Source organism: Rhodnius prolixus, unplaced genomic scaffold (assembly GCF_049639745.1).
Source record: "Rhodnius prolixus isolate KJV_2025 unplaced genomic scaffold, Rpr scaffold_3, whole genome shotgun sequence".
NCBI lineage: Eukaryota > Metazoa > Arthropoda > Insecta > Hemiptera > Reduviidae > Rhodnius > Rhodnius prolixus.
In genome coordinates, this window is record NW_027411603.1 from 40,861,166 (window position 1) to 40,878,930 (window position 17,765).

The 17,765-nt window shown below is 32.6% G+C and overlaps 1 protein-coding gene across 1 annotated transcript in view; it reads right to left on the reverse strand.

The window, feature by feature from the left end:
- The window catches only part of Sik2 (Salt-inducible kinase 2), a 113,961-nt gene that overhangs the window by 6,523 nt on the left and 89,673 nt on the right, over positions 1–17,765 (reverse strand). Inside the window, exons 5-8 of the mRNA XM_074125167.1 lie at positions 12,347–12,517; positions 9,470–9,593; positions 3,788–3,996; positions 1,552–3,591 (exon numbers count right to left, since the gene is read on the reverse strand). Coding sequence (XP_073981268.1) covers positions 1,552–3,591; positions 3,788–3,996; positions 9,470–9,593; positions 12,347–12,517 — 2,544 coding nt within the window. The remainder of the gene's footprint in view (positions 1–1,551; positions 3,592–3,787; positions 3,997–9,469; positions 9,594–12,346; positions 12,518–17,765) is intronic.

A 17,765-nucleotide genomic window follows, 5' to 3' on the forward strand; every position in this document is an offset into this window, starting at 1 on the left:
AAAAATTAATTTTAAAAATATATCACGGACTGTGTAAATTACTTCTCTTATGTTGTTTAAAGACAAAGAATAACTTTTCGCGGCGCAAGAAATTAGTTATTGCTCAAGATCTATTCACAATTTTCGACTACTATGTATGTTAGTCCCATGGTCCATGATCTTGTTCACATTTTTTATTTTATTAAAGAATATAGTTACCGTTAGATCGAATTCTTTGGTAGAGTGGTCGTTTCAACAGTAACAGAGAAGATGGACTAATGCAGCAACTGAGCAATTGTTCGTGTGAAGTTGGCTCTGGTTTGTTTTGAAAGCGTAAGGATACAAGCCAGAATAGGTCTGCATATTTTTTAAGGTTGAAGGAGATTATAAGAGAGATAATTTTATAGTAGTTATTTGAGCAAAAGGCCTATTGCTTCTCTAACGTAAGATCCCACTGAAATATAAGTTCAGAATGCTGAAGACTGAGAGGTCCTTACAATAATAGAGACCTAGGTAGACCAATAATAAAAATAAGCAAATTTTCTTAGAAGTGAACAGTAAGAAATCAGGAAAAAATGGGAATTTTTAATGATGGTTAATGGAGGTTGTCTACGAGAGACAGTTCATTGCAGTAAGATGTAATTAAGACAAAATAATTGGTTTGAAGGAAATATGAATTTTTAATGATATTACAAACAAAGGGACTTAACTATAGCGTAAGCACGGTTTTTTTAAAGTAAGAATTTGCAAAAAGACATAAAATGGATCTATGAGGTCGAACAGTTGCTTAAAAAAAATAGCCAACACCACTGTTGGACGTGGAACAGGGGCAGAAACGATAGAAGGAATGAAGCCTTGGAGATTTGAATGTTCACTAACTCAAACAATTTCTGCTGTATACAAATATCTTAGCGTGGTTGTTCGTTAAACAATTTTCGCGGGTTGAAACACTTTTATATGAAATACTGTTCAGCTATTAAGTTTACCTTAATTGAGTATTGCAATTCCGTGGAATCGCTTGTATAGGTACAGTCTAATTAATTAAATGGATTTGAATGACGATAATAATGGTTGTGTGTATTTAATATGTGTGTACGCTTTTCAATTTAAAATAAGTGATTTTCGGGCGAGTGCAAAAAGCATTTACGCCAGGCTAGAGAAAAGTGTGCAATTTACAAAATTATGATGTTTTGGAAAGAAGTGCAACTGTAACATTATTTCTGCCAGCACTTCAGGTATTCAATAAAACTGGTACCAACTAAAAATACATTTCAATTAAAATAATTGGACTTGATGAATAATAAAAACAAAACAATGCCTTATGGTATGAATATTAAATGATAAATTTATATGAGAACTAGGAACAAACTAAATAATTAGGGTTTTTAGCTTCACACTGGCTTTTGACAAATTTGAAACTAGGTAATTGTAAAATATAACTATTTCAGCCAATTCAGTAACTAAAAAAAGTAAACTAAAATAAACAAATTAATAACATATTGCCTTCTACGCTGGAGGCAATGGATTGGATTGAGAAGGACTAACTAGTTAGTAAGTCTACTTATGTAATACCTGGCTCCAAGTTGGAATTGGTTGAGTTGTAGTGTATAGAGAAGGTTGCCATAAACTTGACATTGCTCCAGCTTCACTGGCATTTGTAACGGACCACTGAGGTGCATTTTCACTGATTTGACAGGATGCGAAGGTGTTTGGAAACGTACTCCATTGTTCTGTATTTGTTTCAACAACTGGTTGAAATTTATCATCGACTAATGGCTGCAATAATCTTGGTGAACCTACACCGTTTGTACTATCTTCAGCAATAGTAGGAAATTCGGTTTCACAATGTATTGGTAATGGAGGAACTATTTGTGTTTGTTGAGCAAGTTTATATGACGCTTGTCTTAGCATTTGCCTTTTATTGAGCATCATATTTACTGACGTTTCAGGATTGACTGTTTGAAAGGCGCCTTGTTTTTGTAAGATTTGCCTTTTTTGTTGTAACAATCTATGTTGCATTAATTGCTGTTGTAGTGGTGTTTTAGAAGATGCAGTTGTTGAAACGCTAGAAAGTAATTCAGCGTCTATCGATTGGCTCATTCCGGGTGTAGGAAAGGTAAAATTTTCTGGCAGGCTAATTCTTTTAGGCAAGTTTTGTTGCCTGGTGTCCGTGGTATTGTCTCGTTGTCTGTATTCTGTATGCTGCAATTGTCTTTGCATTAATTCTTCTTGGGTAACAGAACTTTGATATAAAGATTTTAAAGCTTGATGTTCACGTTGCACAAGGTGCAGCTCCATCACACCTTTTGTTTTGCCACTTTCATTCAATTTTTGACTATTAAACGCTACATTAGTATTTATTGGAGGGCTTAATGTTGAACCATCTGTAGTAACCGCAGCTCCACGTTGAGCTACCAAACCATCTGATGCTCTTCTTCCTTCTCGGAAATCAACCGGAGATCTAGTTATTTTACGAGTTTTAAAATGGCCACCTTGTGGAGGAGTATGGCTGTGATTAGCATGTCTACACCAGGAACGATTTGATCCGTCGCTGCTGACATAAACCCCAGGATGAATGGCACTTGTGCTAATTACTATGTTTTCTGTAATAGGTTTACTAGAGCCTTGTGTCGTGCATGAAGGTAGGCTGGATCCTAATTCAGTTTCAAATTGATAATCTAAGCTACTTTCAAAAGTAGAAAAATTGCTATGCAAAGAAGAAACGTGGCAGGATGAGCACGAAGAATCTGAACTTAGATGCTGACTTAAACTTTTATTATGAACTCCGACACCACTAGAAGATGAGGAACTTGCGTACGATAACCTTTGCTGAGGCAACTGTGATGCTCCGGCGGAATCTTCCAGATCTGTTTCTACACCTTCATCAGTTGAACTAGAATACTGTGGTGCAACGCCCATTGCACTTTCAGGCCTTGAATATGCTGTAGATGCGGCAGAAAAAGTGCCACCAAATGAAGTGGTAGTAAAAGTTTTAGGTAGATTATAATTTGCTGCTTCGGTAGCAGAACGATATGAACTATAAGGGAGTGAAGAATGTTGTTCGGCTTGAGGTTGAGGTTGACTAGCTGTAGGTAGAGGGGGCACTGGAGGCGGCGCTACAGGTTCTCTGAATGGAGGATGTGATTGTAATCTCGCGGTTCCTTCACTAGGTATTGGCGATCTACTAACACCTGAAGGCCTCTGCGCTTCAGAAACCACAGTCGAAACTGATTCTATATTTGCCACAGTCAACTGCTGCAAAGCCGTCTGAATCTGTTGTTCTCTAGCCATTGAATCAGGAGTGTAACAGTGTCTGACTGGTTCGGCAGTCAGCCTTCTATATGGTATCTGCTCCTGGGATGGTACTATTGCAGACTGTTGACTGGTCATAGCGCTCATGCTACTTAAACCAAGTTTACGCATGGCCTGTTCAGCAATAGTACTAGGACGTCTAGTCTGCGACGAGTCTACATTGTGTTTAACTTGAGGTGGTGGCGGAGGAGTTGGTGCAGGTTCTTGAGTTAACAAGAAGGTGCTTCTATGCTGCCTTAACCTTTCTAACAGTAAGAAATATATGGCAGCATGATGATCGTAACTTCCATTTTTTAAGGACTGAAACAAAAATGAAGTATCATTTAATTTTTTTGTGATTCTAGTAGGTATGAGAAAAAGGCAAAGATTAGATCTAGGAATAACTAAAATGCTACAAATACTAAAAATGTGAGTACATTTTATGATTATTACGTATCTGAACGAAAATTAAAAAGCGTTTTGAAGAATTTTGGATCTACAGTGAACTAGAAAATACCTCTTTAGTTTTGATGGCATCAATTCCCAAGCTTTGCATTAGTCTCAGAATTTGTTCATTGGGTTCCGCATGCTTATTGTCTCCCATACTGGTACTGGGCAACAGGCGGGGAGCTTCTTCAACCATCCACCGATGTTTCTTTATTTGATCAACTGAATACCTTTTACTTGGCTCCAATACAAGCATTTTTCTTATTAATGATTCACAATCTGTAAAATTAAAAAAAAAAAAAAAATTGATAAAATAAATTCGATTAAAATGTTCGTTAATAGTACACAGTTATCGACCGTAATATCTTAATGAATTATTTGTTGGTTTTTCAGGAACACCAGTCATTAAAAAAAAAAATTATTTTTCCCCAAAAGGATCTGGGAAAAAGAATAAATTCAATAATACATTTGCCTTCTTTTTTTGCAGACCTGGAAGAAAGAAATACTTTTACCGGAGCGTTGGTAAAAGTATTTTAAATTTATGTCTGCACCTCAAAAGCTAACAAAGAATTCATTAAATTTGAAGAAAATTTAGGTACGTTGTCAGTCGATAGGACTTTACGGTTAGAAAAATTTAGGTTTTGAAAATAGAATTGCAGTCTTTAAAATCAGACTGGACTGCAAAGATTTACTTTTGCATTAGCATTAGTCAGAGTTGTCAGTTGTAAAAAAAAAGAAGAAGTTTAATCGAAAGTAATATAGAATAGAGTAATAATAATTGTACAATAACATTTATTCAATTCAAAGGTACCAACGGTACTTCTGATAAGACATGCAATAAACTTTAATAATAATATTTTTGGGGGGAAAACTAAACTAAACATGGAATCCGTTTTCAAAATAAATCTGTGAGTAACTTCTTAAGTAATGAAAATTATAATTAATTGTGCATAATATTGTATTTTCTGCCATCTCAATCTTTTTTTTTTCTTAAATGGCGGCCTTTCTTTAAAAAAAACAAAAACAAATGAATTGTGAATAGAGGCCATATTTCTTTCAATTACATTAGGAGTACCCTTTCTTTGAAAGAAACACTTGAAAATTGGAAAGAGTACAACAAACAATGAGAGAAAATAAAAGTACAGACAAGATCTCTATTTCTCAGCTTCTGGTTTTCATTCATTTTCATAGATTGGCTCATAATTATAAATCTGATGAGTAAGAAAGAAGAACATCGAAAACCGGCTAGAACCCATACAGAAAAAAAAAAGCGGGTTATAAATATTTTGGACATGAGTAATTTTATTTATTTATAATGGGAGATATTATTTAATCAATTGATTTAGAAGCTCAAGAAATATGCGGATCCAAGAGAAAACAAATGTTCGGCTCATAATTAATTATTAGCAAGTGAAAAGTAGGGTATGAAATATTGGGCGCCCAAAGGATTAATTAATCTACCTCAAACATATGCCTTATACACGTCACTCCTTTTCGTTGGGATTAGGTTAAGTAAATAGGTTATTATTACGGTCAAAGTTATTGCTTTTTTAGAATGATAAATACGTATTGATAGATACTGGGTAGACCATACTTCAATAACAAAACTTCTAGTCATTAATTAAGTGAAAAAAACAAGTATATACTGTTTTTTTATTTTTTTTTATTTTTAAAAGATAAGTACCAAATGCAAAAAATGGATTCAGTTTTAAGTAAAAAAAAAAAGGAAATGAATGTTCCAAAGATACAAATTTTGTTTTAACAGAACTGATTGATCATTTTTGAACATGTTAGAAAAGTAAATCAAATTTATCACTTCTTTAAACTGTGGCAATCACGGTATAAATTTGTCGCTTACAATTATCATCAGATTTTTGTGGATATTAATTTTAAAATCTTGTAAAACACAAGTGAGACTGGTGCATGTGCATTATCAATAGATATATATTTATATATATTCAATATTTTTAGGAACTAATTTTTCAATTTTTTTTTTTTTTTTTTTTTAATCGCCGACATGTCCCAGCATGCATTTTTTTTTTTATTCCTGACCGTTAGACGTTTGAGAACTAAGAAGTAAAATTGAATTGAAAATAACTTTCAACCATCTGTTAATATTCAAACAATGATCTCCTAATAAATAATTAAGTCAAGAGATTTTAGGTTTATAATGTGTGGAAACGTGAAACTCAAATTACAGTAAATTCAGAGGAGAGGTCATATTACTAAAAGTTTTGGTACTTTAGATGTTCAACTATAATGGTATAGGCTGGTGATAGATGGAAGTCAATAATTACAGATATGGCATTCCTAATTCAGGAATCGATCTCAACTTACTGGTAATAACAGATAATAATGCCATTGCAACCCACGCATCTCCTATTACCACGAAATAATAATGCATTCTCAATGATTCTTCAAAAGCTTTGTGCCAAGATGAATATTTAAGTGAAGTTTCAAATATGTATATATTTTTGAAAAGTATTTAAAAAACTTAAAAAGAAGTGGTAGAAATGCTTAAATAATAGGCGGCAAATTAGGCACTGATAATGAACATATTAACTTTTCGTTTCACCTAAAAGAGGGAGTAGTATGGCAAAATTAAGTTACATTTTGGTCTAAAATCCTTCAACCAGAAGAGGGAACGAACTTACTTCAGTTTTAGCAATTATCTTGAAAAAGAAAAAATAACTTCAGTCACTTATTGTTAGAATATTTGCACGAATAAAGTTTTGCATTCCACTAAAGTGACGACTCATCAACTTAATTGCAGTAGAGATGCATTTCTTTACACATGAAATTGCTTAGTATGTACGGCCAGTTTTAGTTTGAAACTACAACCTAGACTGCGCGACTGCAACCAATTAAGTCACATTTCGGGATTTTTTTCTCCAATGCTTTTGGAAAATATAATTAGTAAAAGCAGTGGGCACTTTAGACTGCAGGTGGCAGTGCACAGTTTGAAAAGAAATATTTTCTACACTTTTCGTCTTCTCTCAGCCATTAAATATATATTTGAACTTAGGCGCCACGGTAGCCGAGCGGGTTAGAGGTGAGACCCGCAACGCTAATATGTATTGTGGTACTGGGTTCGATTCCCGGTCTTAGGCCGTGGATTTTATTTAATGGTTAATAGAAGAAATTAACAGTAAAGTATGTTTGCTAGTCGCCTCCGTCCACGACACCTAATTAATAGTTGGACGTTAAGCCCCGCCTGAAAAAATAGGCGATTACTTTACTTCACTTTATATATTTGAACTTTTTATTTTGTAAATTGGAAAGAAATCAATAGCGTACTACTTTAAAAAAAAAATAATAACAATTTATCCTTTTTCTTTCATTCCAAGGATAGCTGAAGAATTAGAGAGGCAAGGGTCACTGTTTTCTTGGTTTTTTTATAGCAGAAAGCAGAAGAAAAAAAAAGCATACGCATAAAGAAGTATTGTAATATTATCAAAATTATAGAAAAAAGAAATTGAAAGGGAGAAAATATAAAAGTTGAGCACGGAGCTCGGGGTAAGAGGAGATTGAACACTCTGCCATCCAATGGTTGTTCACTCAGCTTCGTGGAGGGAGTTCGTGCGTCATACTACTGACGTCACTAGAAGCTCTCCTCACCCCCGATCAGTTTTACTGGAGTACACCTTCGTTTACCCCATTACAAATCCTCATAATAGAAACCCTAAATGTACACCACCCTTGAACCTCACTTCTCCTACATTCTAAGCTATGGGAAAATTATTTTAAGAACAGATTACTTTTTTTAAAATAATATTCAAATTAATGTATTGAATAGTCACACTATTAAATAATAATTTTGTTAATATTATTATTTTTTAAAATGATTTTAAGGCGCGTTAACATCTGAGATTATTGGCGCCCGGCCTCTGGGACAGTGTTCTCTCGTTACAGACAACACTGTCCATCACCGGACAGTGAGCTGCAAGAAGCTCCTAGGAAGAGAAAATCTAAGGGCCAGCAGCTGGATTCGCACCCGGGACCACCGGTGGGAATCTAATACGCTAACCGCATGGTTAGTAGGTAAGGAGCTGTTATAACATCCAACTTAGAATCAAAACAAAGAAGTTCAATTACCAATGGTAATCTGAACATAGAGCAACAATAAATTTTTTTCATTTAAAAAAAAAATACTTCCTCAAACCATTGCAGGATAACCTATAATATTTATATTCTTCAATTTATCATTATCCACGTTTAATATTTAACAATGAAAAAACATTAAAAAAAAAAAATACTATTTTTTTTCTAAGCTAAAAATTGTTTAAATAAAATTCTACAACAAACACAATGTTCTGTCTGAATGATGCAAAATTCCATTTTATTCAACAATTTGTTAGTAGACTATGGGTAGGAAAAAATGCATAAATAAAACTGGTTGCCTTGGGGGCGAGAATTTATTGTAGAAGTTGGTGAGGTGAACTGCGTGCCATGTGTGGAAATAAATGTCAAAGACCATAATGTATTCAGATAAAAAAAAAAAAAAACATAATCTGAGACACACGAGGCGGCAACAGATTTGTGAGTGGGGACAGTTTTTCTTTCTTTTTATTGAATTATATTGTGTAGAGCAATAAATAAATGAAAAAATATTTAAATCTATTTCAGGTTTTTTTGTTTATTTTTGTTTCATTTATTTTTATTTTTTTTAAAAAAATAACCTGAGGATTTGCCATTATTTAAAATATTGAATTTCTTTGGGTTTTTATTTGCGACAAAAATTTGTAAAAATCTTAATGGTAAACTCGAAATATACAATATCACGGTTCGCCTAGATCACGATTTTAATTGAAAAGTTCACCAACATGAAAAAATTTTTCTTTCTCCTTATTATTTGGGTCAAAACTAACCAAAATCCACTGAAAAACCAAATCGGTTTACGTTGCGGATTTTTTTATTTTTTTTAATTTTTCAGGCCAAAAAACGGCCTTTGTTTGCATTGTTAAGCCTAATGAATGGAACAACAATACAGTTTTTTGCAAAACCAATGCATGCATTTTGAAGCTGAGGGAATTTCCGACAGATTGATGTGTTTTATAAATGATAAAAATGAAATTTCGACATTCAAAATCAATAAAAAAGACATTTTTGAGCAAAATAAGGCAAAAACAAAGATTTCACGCATTTCAAAGCTTACTTAACAAATAAATCATCCTTTTTTTGTGGAAGGGAATGGGACTTTTCAAAAATGAGAAAAATTCCTGCAAAATACAATATTTATACACTGGGAAAAGGGAAATTTTCCAAGTCAAATTCATTTAATGAAACTTTTTGGATTACTAAGCCCTGCAATGCGATAAAAAATTATTTGGGCTCTTTTAATCCAAAAGGTTTCATTAAATGAATTTGACTTGGAAAATTTCCCTTTTCCCAGTGTATAAATATTGTATTTTGCAGGAATTTTTCTCATTTTCAATAAATTTTGCCTTATAAAAGTAAATAATTTGTTCAGTTTGAAATAAATTAGTATTTCAAGTTAATAAGGACAACCGACACAACTGATCCCAAAGTAAGAGAGTTTAACTAAAGAGAAGAAACCTGGAGCTTAATTGTGGTTAAGAAATGTTTAATTTTACACTAAATTTTATCATGCTTCTTCTGCTTTCTTCATATTAAACTTAAAATTAAAAAGTGACAATGTTTTCGTTACAATGAGACTAATTTTGTTACAAAAAAAAAAAAAAGTAGTCCCAAGAGAACATAAAATAAGAAAACAAGAAAAAGTGTATATTACCTGAACTCATAAAGTAGGGTATTCTGAACCGGCCAGAAAGTACCCGATCCCTGAGAGTGTGCAGTGTAGATCCATCAAAGGGAAGTGCGCCACAAACTAGTACGTACAGGACCACTCCCAGGCTCTGCAGTAACAGACACACATGTTACCTTGTTACCTGGCCAATTAAACACAATAACTACATATTACATTAATGTGCCTTCGCCAACTAAACACTTCTTATTTAAACCTCATTTTAAATAAATAAAAAAGAAAAGAAAAAAAAGGTAAAAAAAAAAAACATTGAATAAGATGAAAGTGTTCAGGGATGGAGGATAAATCACATCCATAGTCAGCTCCCGCAGGAGTAAAGAGTTTTTTCACAACTACTAACATCATTCTTTTGGTATAAGCAACCGAAATCACGACTCGGAGTATATAGAATGACTACTTAGTAGTAGGGTAAATTTTAGTTAAACAGCGAACACACTTTGATGCACAACTACAGCTTACAAATGGCTATCTTCCAAAACAAACCAAGGAAGCTACAATAGATGTTTTAGGGCGCAATGGATTCGGAGTGAATACTTTTTCTCAAAACAACAGAGACAATTTCTATGCAAAAAACAATTAAGAGCAGATTGAAAACTTGAGCAAGTATAATAATAGGGCTAATTCCCTATAAGACTGGCCCCATTTCTTTGAAGGACTGAAAAAATATTTCCACAAAAATAAAGAGAATTTTTTTATGAATAAGAGCGAAAAAAGACGAGTCATTTAACGGTTAAGTTATCATCATAATAATTTATCACGATGGTGAGATTTTAGACGAAAAAAAAAAGGAAGAATACTCTCAGATGAGATAAAAAGAGTGTTTCCAAAATCAGAATTACTTAAACAGTACTAACATATAACAGTACTACAACTGTGGCCTCTTTGGAGAGCCGGCGAAACATACAGTAAATTATTCTAAATAAATTCCGCGATAATCATATTATCTCCAAACGTTTGTGACAGTAATGAGCAGAATATCTGAATGGAGGATAAGAAGAGATACTTAAAGACACCTGTTGAATCCTCTACAGCAGAAGAAACTGTACATCTTTAGTCTCATTTATCCATGTCTCAGAAGTTATGCAGTTCAAACAGCGGGTTCCTCAAGAAGAATTTAAAACCGTTTGACTTGAAAATTAAAAATGGCGGGGGGAAAAAAATGGTGATAAATGATGAAGATAAAAGGGGCACTGTTACTTTGGAAAATGTCAAAATTTCAGGAGCAAAACCTTTTGAAAATCTAGCGTGTGTGAAATCGTCTGATAGAAAAATTGTTTCGCGCTTGGAAATCTTGATCTCAGATAATAATGTTAAATCTTCAACAACGATTAAAGTGGTCAAAAAGGAGCATTCTAAAGAAGAAATTTTTAGTCCGGAGACCGTCATATATGTAGCAGTAATCATTTATCAGGAAAAATGTTGATAGACATATAGCAGGAATCATTTATCAGGAAAAATGTTATCATTTTTTTTTAAAACATTCTAAACGGGAAAAACGATTCGATGAAAAAAGAGAATTTTTGGTAGTGTTTATTTCCTTTGACATTCGTGGAAGTACAGTTGCGAAACAAAAAAACAGCAGTTTATTGTACATTTGTCTTTTTTAGATTATTGAAAAGAAAGTTATGAGAAAAATACGATCAATACGCCCACTTGTTTGTCTGAATATTCGTGAATACATAAAAAAATGGCATCGTTGATTATTGCTTTGGAATAATGCCAGAAGACACTTCATTTTTTCTATTATTTTTCTTTCATTGCATTTGTTGAATGACATGACGTTATTTGTTTTTTATTGGTCTAAAAGAGAGAGAATAAAACAAGTTAGAAAACGCAATATTATTTTAGCCAATAAAAAAATTACCTTTTCTTTTTATAAAATATTTTTTTTTTATGAAATCGCATTGGAATAAATAAATAACTTTGACTCTCGTATCTTTGTTACTTTCAAAGAATCTTTTAAGAATAATCTAATTTCTTCAAAAAGAAAGTAATTTAAACTTTGAAAGGTTTAGATGGATTAATGGGTCCTGCAGGGGTCTTTAAAAAGAATGACTTTATTTCTAGGAGATCCACAGTATAACTCCAACAGAAAGAGACAGATCTGTGAGGTATAACGCTTCATAGCAACAGAAACTAGAACATTGCGAGGAACTTTGTATTAATTGAGCTCTAGGTAAAAGTTGTTTTATAAGTAGTCTTTAAACCATGGTGACTAAAAGACAAGATATGATGATGGACTCTCTAACCGGACAGATAAAATAAAAAAGATACCTTCTAATATAATTTAAAATTTAATTTTGTAATATTTAATTAATATCATAATACAAAACTTTATTTTTCATTTTGGTCTATGGCTATTATCTTTCGAGCAATTTCCATTTCAATAAAGAGCAACATTTATTGAATAAAAGCTTAATCCTTTAACTTATTCTTCTAAATAGATTTTTCGAGTGGAAAAACGAATCAGTTGGGTTACAATTAAATTAACAAAAGATATGAAAATTTGCCACTAGCCTTTAAATAAATAAATTTAAAAAGTCTTAAATAAAATTAGCATTTTAATTATTTCGCCATCCTCACTGACCTATAATTTGGCTATTTAATTAACAATTTATTTTAATTTTGTCCATTAAAACTAATTTAAAAAGGATAAAGTATATACTCTCGCAGTACTGAAGAGGAATGGCCATGATTCATTTTAGCTCTCTCTATTTTATTAATTAAAAATCCATTTTTAGGTTTAAAAACTTAATTTATTCTAAAAATAGAATAAAAAAATTAATAACTTAATAAAAAAAAGAAAAAAATTAAGAAAAAGTTCAAAATTAGAATTCAAGTTACCCAGATATCGATCTCCGGCCCAGTGTACTTTTTACCCTCGAATACTTCTGGCGCTGCATACGGTGGCGAACCGCACCAAGTTGCCAATTGTTCTCCTGGTGTATAATAATTACTGAACCCAAAATCTGCTATTTTAATATTCATATTACAGTCCATTAATAAATTCTCAGCCTGTTAACAAATAAAAAACAAAAATTGTAAGTAAATTGTAATTTGTACAGAATATAAATTCACAAATAAGCTACAATCAGTGGTTATTTATTATAATATATGGTGTATAAGTCGCATAGTTCGCAGATGCACTAAATAGTCTTATGTTGTATGTGCTATGACTCATAGAATTGAGGATTCATCCCCATTCTTTAGGTAACCGTAGATTTTTCGGTACGTTAAAGTCTCTGATTGCTTAAGAGAGGTCATTAAGTAAGGAAACAGAACAGTGACTCGAAGTAAACCTTCTCTGAATAATGAACCATTCAAGACGATAAGAGGAAGGTATCTCTCTCATCTCTTTCTTTTTCATCTCAATCTTAAATTTGCCTTTTTCAGTTCAAAATTACACGTCATTTAAAAAAACAGTCAAGAAATTGAAAACTACTTTAGATGTCTCCTGTACTACACAGGTAGGAGACATCTAATATATTGTCCCAAAGATCTCCGTGACCTTAAAGTTTCCCATGTCAATGAAATAATCCATGCCCATTTTTTTTCTCCAAAATTCCCAACTCAATCAATAACTTGAACCTCTAGTCTAATCTTTACATCACATGCCCATTGTGATAATCCACCACGTCGTTTAAAACGACGATGACGCTCTCTATCTCCTCGCTTCCCAACCTCTTCCTGCGACCTAGAGTGTGCCAGCGTTCTCTCATCACGTACTCTCATTTGTGACACTGAGCTAGCTCGGAGACAGCACTACGTGATCTGTGCATACACTTTTGAAAGAGAGTAAACAGAGTTGCAACTACAGGGATTGCTCCCTTAATACGAGCATTTCCCAACATAATCTCATGATCATGGCCCAGATAAGACTGATATTTGGAGAAATTCTTTAAGGATTTTACAGATATAAAATTGTGAAGGTACACAGAAAATATAACCACGCAGCACTACTGTTCTCAACAGTATCGACTATAATTTAAATACTGAGCGAGCGTATATTTAAACAACCGCAATGTAATTCTTCAGCGTTTAGCTGCGATCATGTTAGCAGAAGTCGAACGCATACCTAACTACTAAAAATTTTCCTTCCTCTGAACTATATATAAACAAAAGTACGTTACGTTCCTTGGAAGGGTTGCTTGGTACATTCAACTTGTTGCTCTTTCTTGAGGCTACAATTTGTGACTTGTCTATTTTATCTTACGAAATCTGCTTTTTTATTTTAGGTAGTGCCGCTAGTCTTGACCTAGGTAATGTGAAGGGAGAATGTTCTACCCTTGTAGTTCGGCGTGAAATCTACCATGCCTCTAGGCTAGGTTGAGAAGGTTAATCGAAGAGAGGAGATAATATTTCTTCATTTGGTCGCCCCTTTTGCAAATGTGTCAGAAAGATATCAAGAAAGTTAATTGATTTGATCTCTTAGGCTCTAGTTGTCCTAATCTTCGAAAAGATCTGTAACAAATTCTAAAGCGATCAAGATATGGTAATTTAGAATTAATGAAAATAAAAAAGCACTCAATATAGTTTTTTTTTTGCCACCATATTATTTAAATGAATAAATCAATTAATTACTAAGTTATTCTATAGGTAGCTAGTAACCTGTCTTGAATAATAAGTAACTGAAGATAAATGTAAAATCTCAAGCGGTTATTGAACATCTCAATACCATATTTCCAATGCAGAATCTTTCACTTAACCATTTTTTTTCTGCTTCTTTTTTTACATGAATGAATTATTTAAATGTGTTACAGCTTCATAATTCTGAATAAATTAAATTAATAAGTGTTTTCGACTCAGTTTGCTCGCAAACAACGGCAGAGATCTGCACTATAATCTCAGAAATCTCCAGGAAGAATACGTAAAAGAGGTTTGAAGAGTGGAGTAAAGAACTGAGGCAGCACAAAGTCAACGGGTTCATTCTCTACAAAGTTAACTCACAAACGACTATAAACGAGAGTATCGACTATGATGATGATAATAGCTAATCGTTCAAGGAAAAAACAGGAATTAAATCAGTTTTACAAATCGTACTAGATGAAGTTTCATAGAACAAAAAAAGTTACAACATTAATTTACATAATATCGTCAGATTCTATCCAAATTTAAATTCACGGTAGTGCAACATTTGTTATTTTCATTTTGCAACTTACTTATTAGACCTCATAAATACAACAACATTGTTCGGAGATTGGAGAACAGTCATAATACAAATATTCTATCAGTGTAAACGAAGTCACATTAAATTTTCTCTTAATTAATTATTCATAAAAAAAACAGGCTGAATATTTTGCATAAAATAACTGTCTTTATTGATATAACTGTTTCTAAATAAACCGGAGACAAAATAAACAAATATTTTAGTAACTGCAACTTTAACAGAATTAATTTTAAAATTGTATTTATTTGATGCTGGTTACGCAAGAGGAGCTTTTATAAAACGTAACTCAAATTAAACAAAATAAAAGATAAAAGAATTGAATAGGCAATTTAAAATAAAATAATATGTGCCAATGCAGGCCTCATCAAACTTTTCCTCGTCTAGGAGTTTTTTAATTTTTCAAACGTTAATTTTAATAGAAAATAAAACATTTCTATTCTATCCAAATTCTTTGCAGTTTACATTTTCATCTGATAACTACATATATTTTTAGTGGTATGTACTTACAACTAACTATCTTTTCAACAATCCATCTCGTCTTTTCCTCGATCCCGAACAGTTTTAACAAACAATGACTCTTAGATGCATAAAAGTTCTCTTGTATCGGTAGCAGTTACCTTTTCTATTATTTGCAACCTACTTTAGCTTTGATGTTTTCACAGATTTCGATATTTTACTAATCTATCTGGAGTCAAGTAAAATTTTGCCATAACTGTGATTTTTTTTTTTTATTTTTCAGTGCTCTATTATGGCGAGCATTAGAAGACAATGGCGTTCACGTATGCCAACATCTGGCATAAATCATCACAGATTACTAGCCCGGTTCGGTTAATGGTAATGCTCCTTACCTATACAACTCTAAACATATCGTTTAAGAAATAAAGGAGAGACATGTACTTTTGGAAGTAAATTCCAGGATTTACATGCAGGCAAAGCTGCTATTTCCTGATTTGGACTGTCTTCAAATCAATAAAATTAGCAATTATTAACTATCCCTTCTTTTCTGCCAGGAAGTAAATTAAAAGGAAAAAACTTATAAATTGCAAAAAACATAAACTTTTAAAATAAATCAATATATTCTTAATTAACTTTTTATATTTATTGATAAACTTCAGACAACTTAAAGAACTTAAATCCTTTCACTTACAACACTTGTTCCTCCTCTTCTAAAACTCTTAACTTCGCCATATTTTTATCCTTTCTTTTTCTTTAAAATAAGTTCGCAATTTTCTTTGAACTTTTTTCTTTTTTTAAAAAATAATAAATATTAAGATCTTTATTAAACTGGAAGTGGAAATTTCAATTAGTTTCTTAATCACAATTTTGCACGACATCTAAATATAAGAAAAAACCTAATTTAAGTAGAATAAACTTGAGCTTTAAAATTCTGAAACCCATCAGTAACATTAAAATAATTAATTTCATTCACGGGGATAATTCAAAGCAAATTTTGTCAGAAATAAACGCCGAGTCTATAGCAATAAATTTACGGGAATGTCAGCCCATCCCTGCTGCTTAGATAAAAATTACGACAAAAATGGAAGATCACAATAATGTAACACCAAGTCTCTTATAAAAATATATTTTTAGGTATGTATTTTTTTATATATTGAAATAAAACTAGCCAGTAAATACGAGAGTTATCATCATAAATGCACAATGCACATAGAATGGTATATCTGAAGTGGGTGGAAAATTGATTTCAGTGAAAATTTCAGTTGAAAAATTGATTTTCAACCGAACAATAAAGTTTAGTACTAAAGCTCTGCAGTCATAAAAACCATAGTAATTCACAGTAACCATGCCGATACTTCTATAACACAGGCTTTGCTTAACCGTATTTGAAGTTATATTAGTGATATTCAAGGCGATTAACAGCTTTGTCAGTATTAAATTTATCACTACTTGTGACGATTTCAATCGCGGTGTATTTGATGTTAATCCTAAACCTATTCGAATCGTCTAAGTAGGAAAATCCCACCTAAAAACTCATATGGGTTTTCAATGTTTAAAGAAACAGCTGATTAGTATAAAAAAAAATCCGTCACGCAATTTTTCTTCAAATTGGACTGTACATTATTAAAACTGTCCGGTAGGACAGTTGTATAAGGATTGATCGTCAAAAACTGCATGAAAAAGCGTAATGTTGAAAAACACCCAACTTTGACAATTTTTTTCTCTTTTTCTATAAAAGATAAAATTCCCAAATTTTCTTTAAAATAAAGGGCAAACCCTCCTTTATAGCTGTAATTTTTTCGTAATAACATAGATTAATTAGTTTTCGAGAAAAACGATGCGAAAAATGCACAAAAACTACATTTTCAAAAATTGTTGTTCTTCTTCTTCTTCTTCTTCTTCTTCTTCTTGTTGTTACCTTTTTTGTAAACTGCGTAGCGCCTAAACGCACGAACAGATTTTCATGAATGAGGTGTCATTCGATTCGGAATTTTATGTAGATGTGCCTTTTGGGGGTCTCGAGGCTGTACATCGAATAGGAGAGGAGTTAGCCCCCTTTATGTAAGGCCCCCTCCAAAATTATTATTACTAATTACTCTGTAAATCTAAGCCCGATTTTGAAATAATTTGGTAGGATGATAGAGTTAGGGCTCCTCTACGTACCATTAAAGCGGCGATCAGCTCTTACACTTGTTAAGGGAAAGTATAGCAATCGTTTCAAATTATCGACACGAGAACCGATTGTCATGAATGTAGTGTCATTCGAATCGAAATTTTGTACAGATTTGCACTTTAAAAGTCTGAACGCTGTGCCTCATAAGGAGGGGAGTTTGCCCCACCCAAGTAAGGCCCTTTCTATTACCAATATTTCTATAACGCTTAGTCCGATTTTGATAAAATTCAGCTCGAATAAGTTGTTAAAGCTCCTCTACTTGGCTGTGAAGGGCCATCAAGCTCTTGCACCTACTAAGAGGAAGTACTGCAATCGTTAAAATTATCAATGGGTGAACCTATTTACATTAATGAATTGTCGTTCGATTCAAAATCTTTGCCTTTTAGAGAGAAGTACTCTAATCGCAGTTTATTTTTCTTACTCCTCTTAAGAGGAAGTACTGAAATCGCCGTTTAATTTTGCTTATT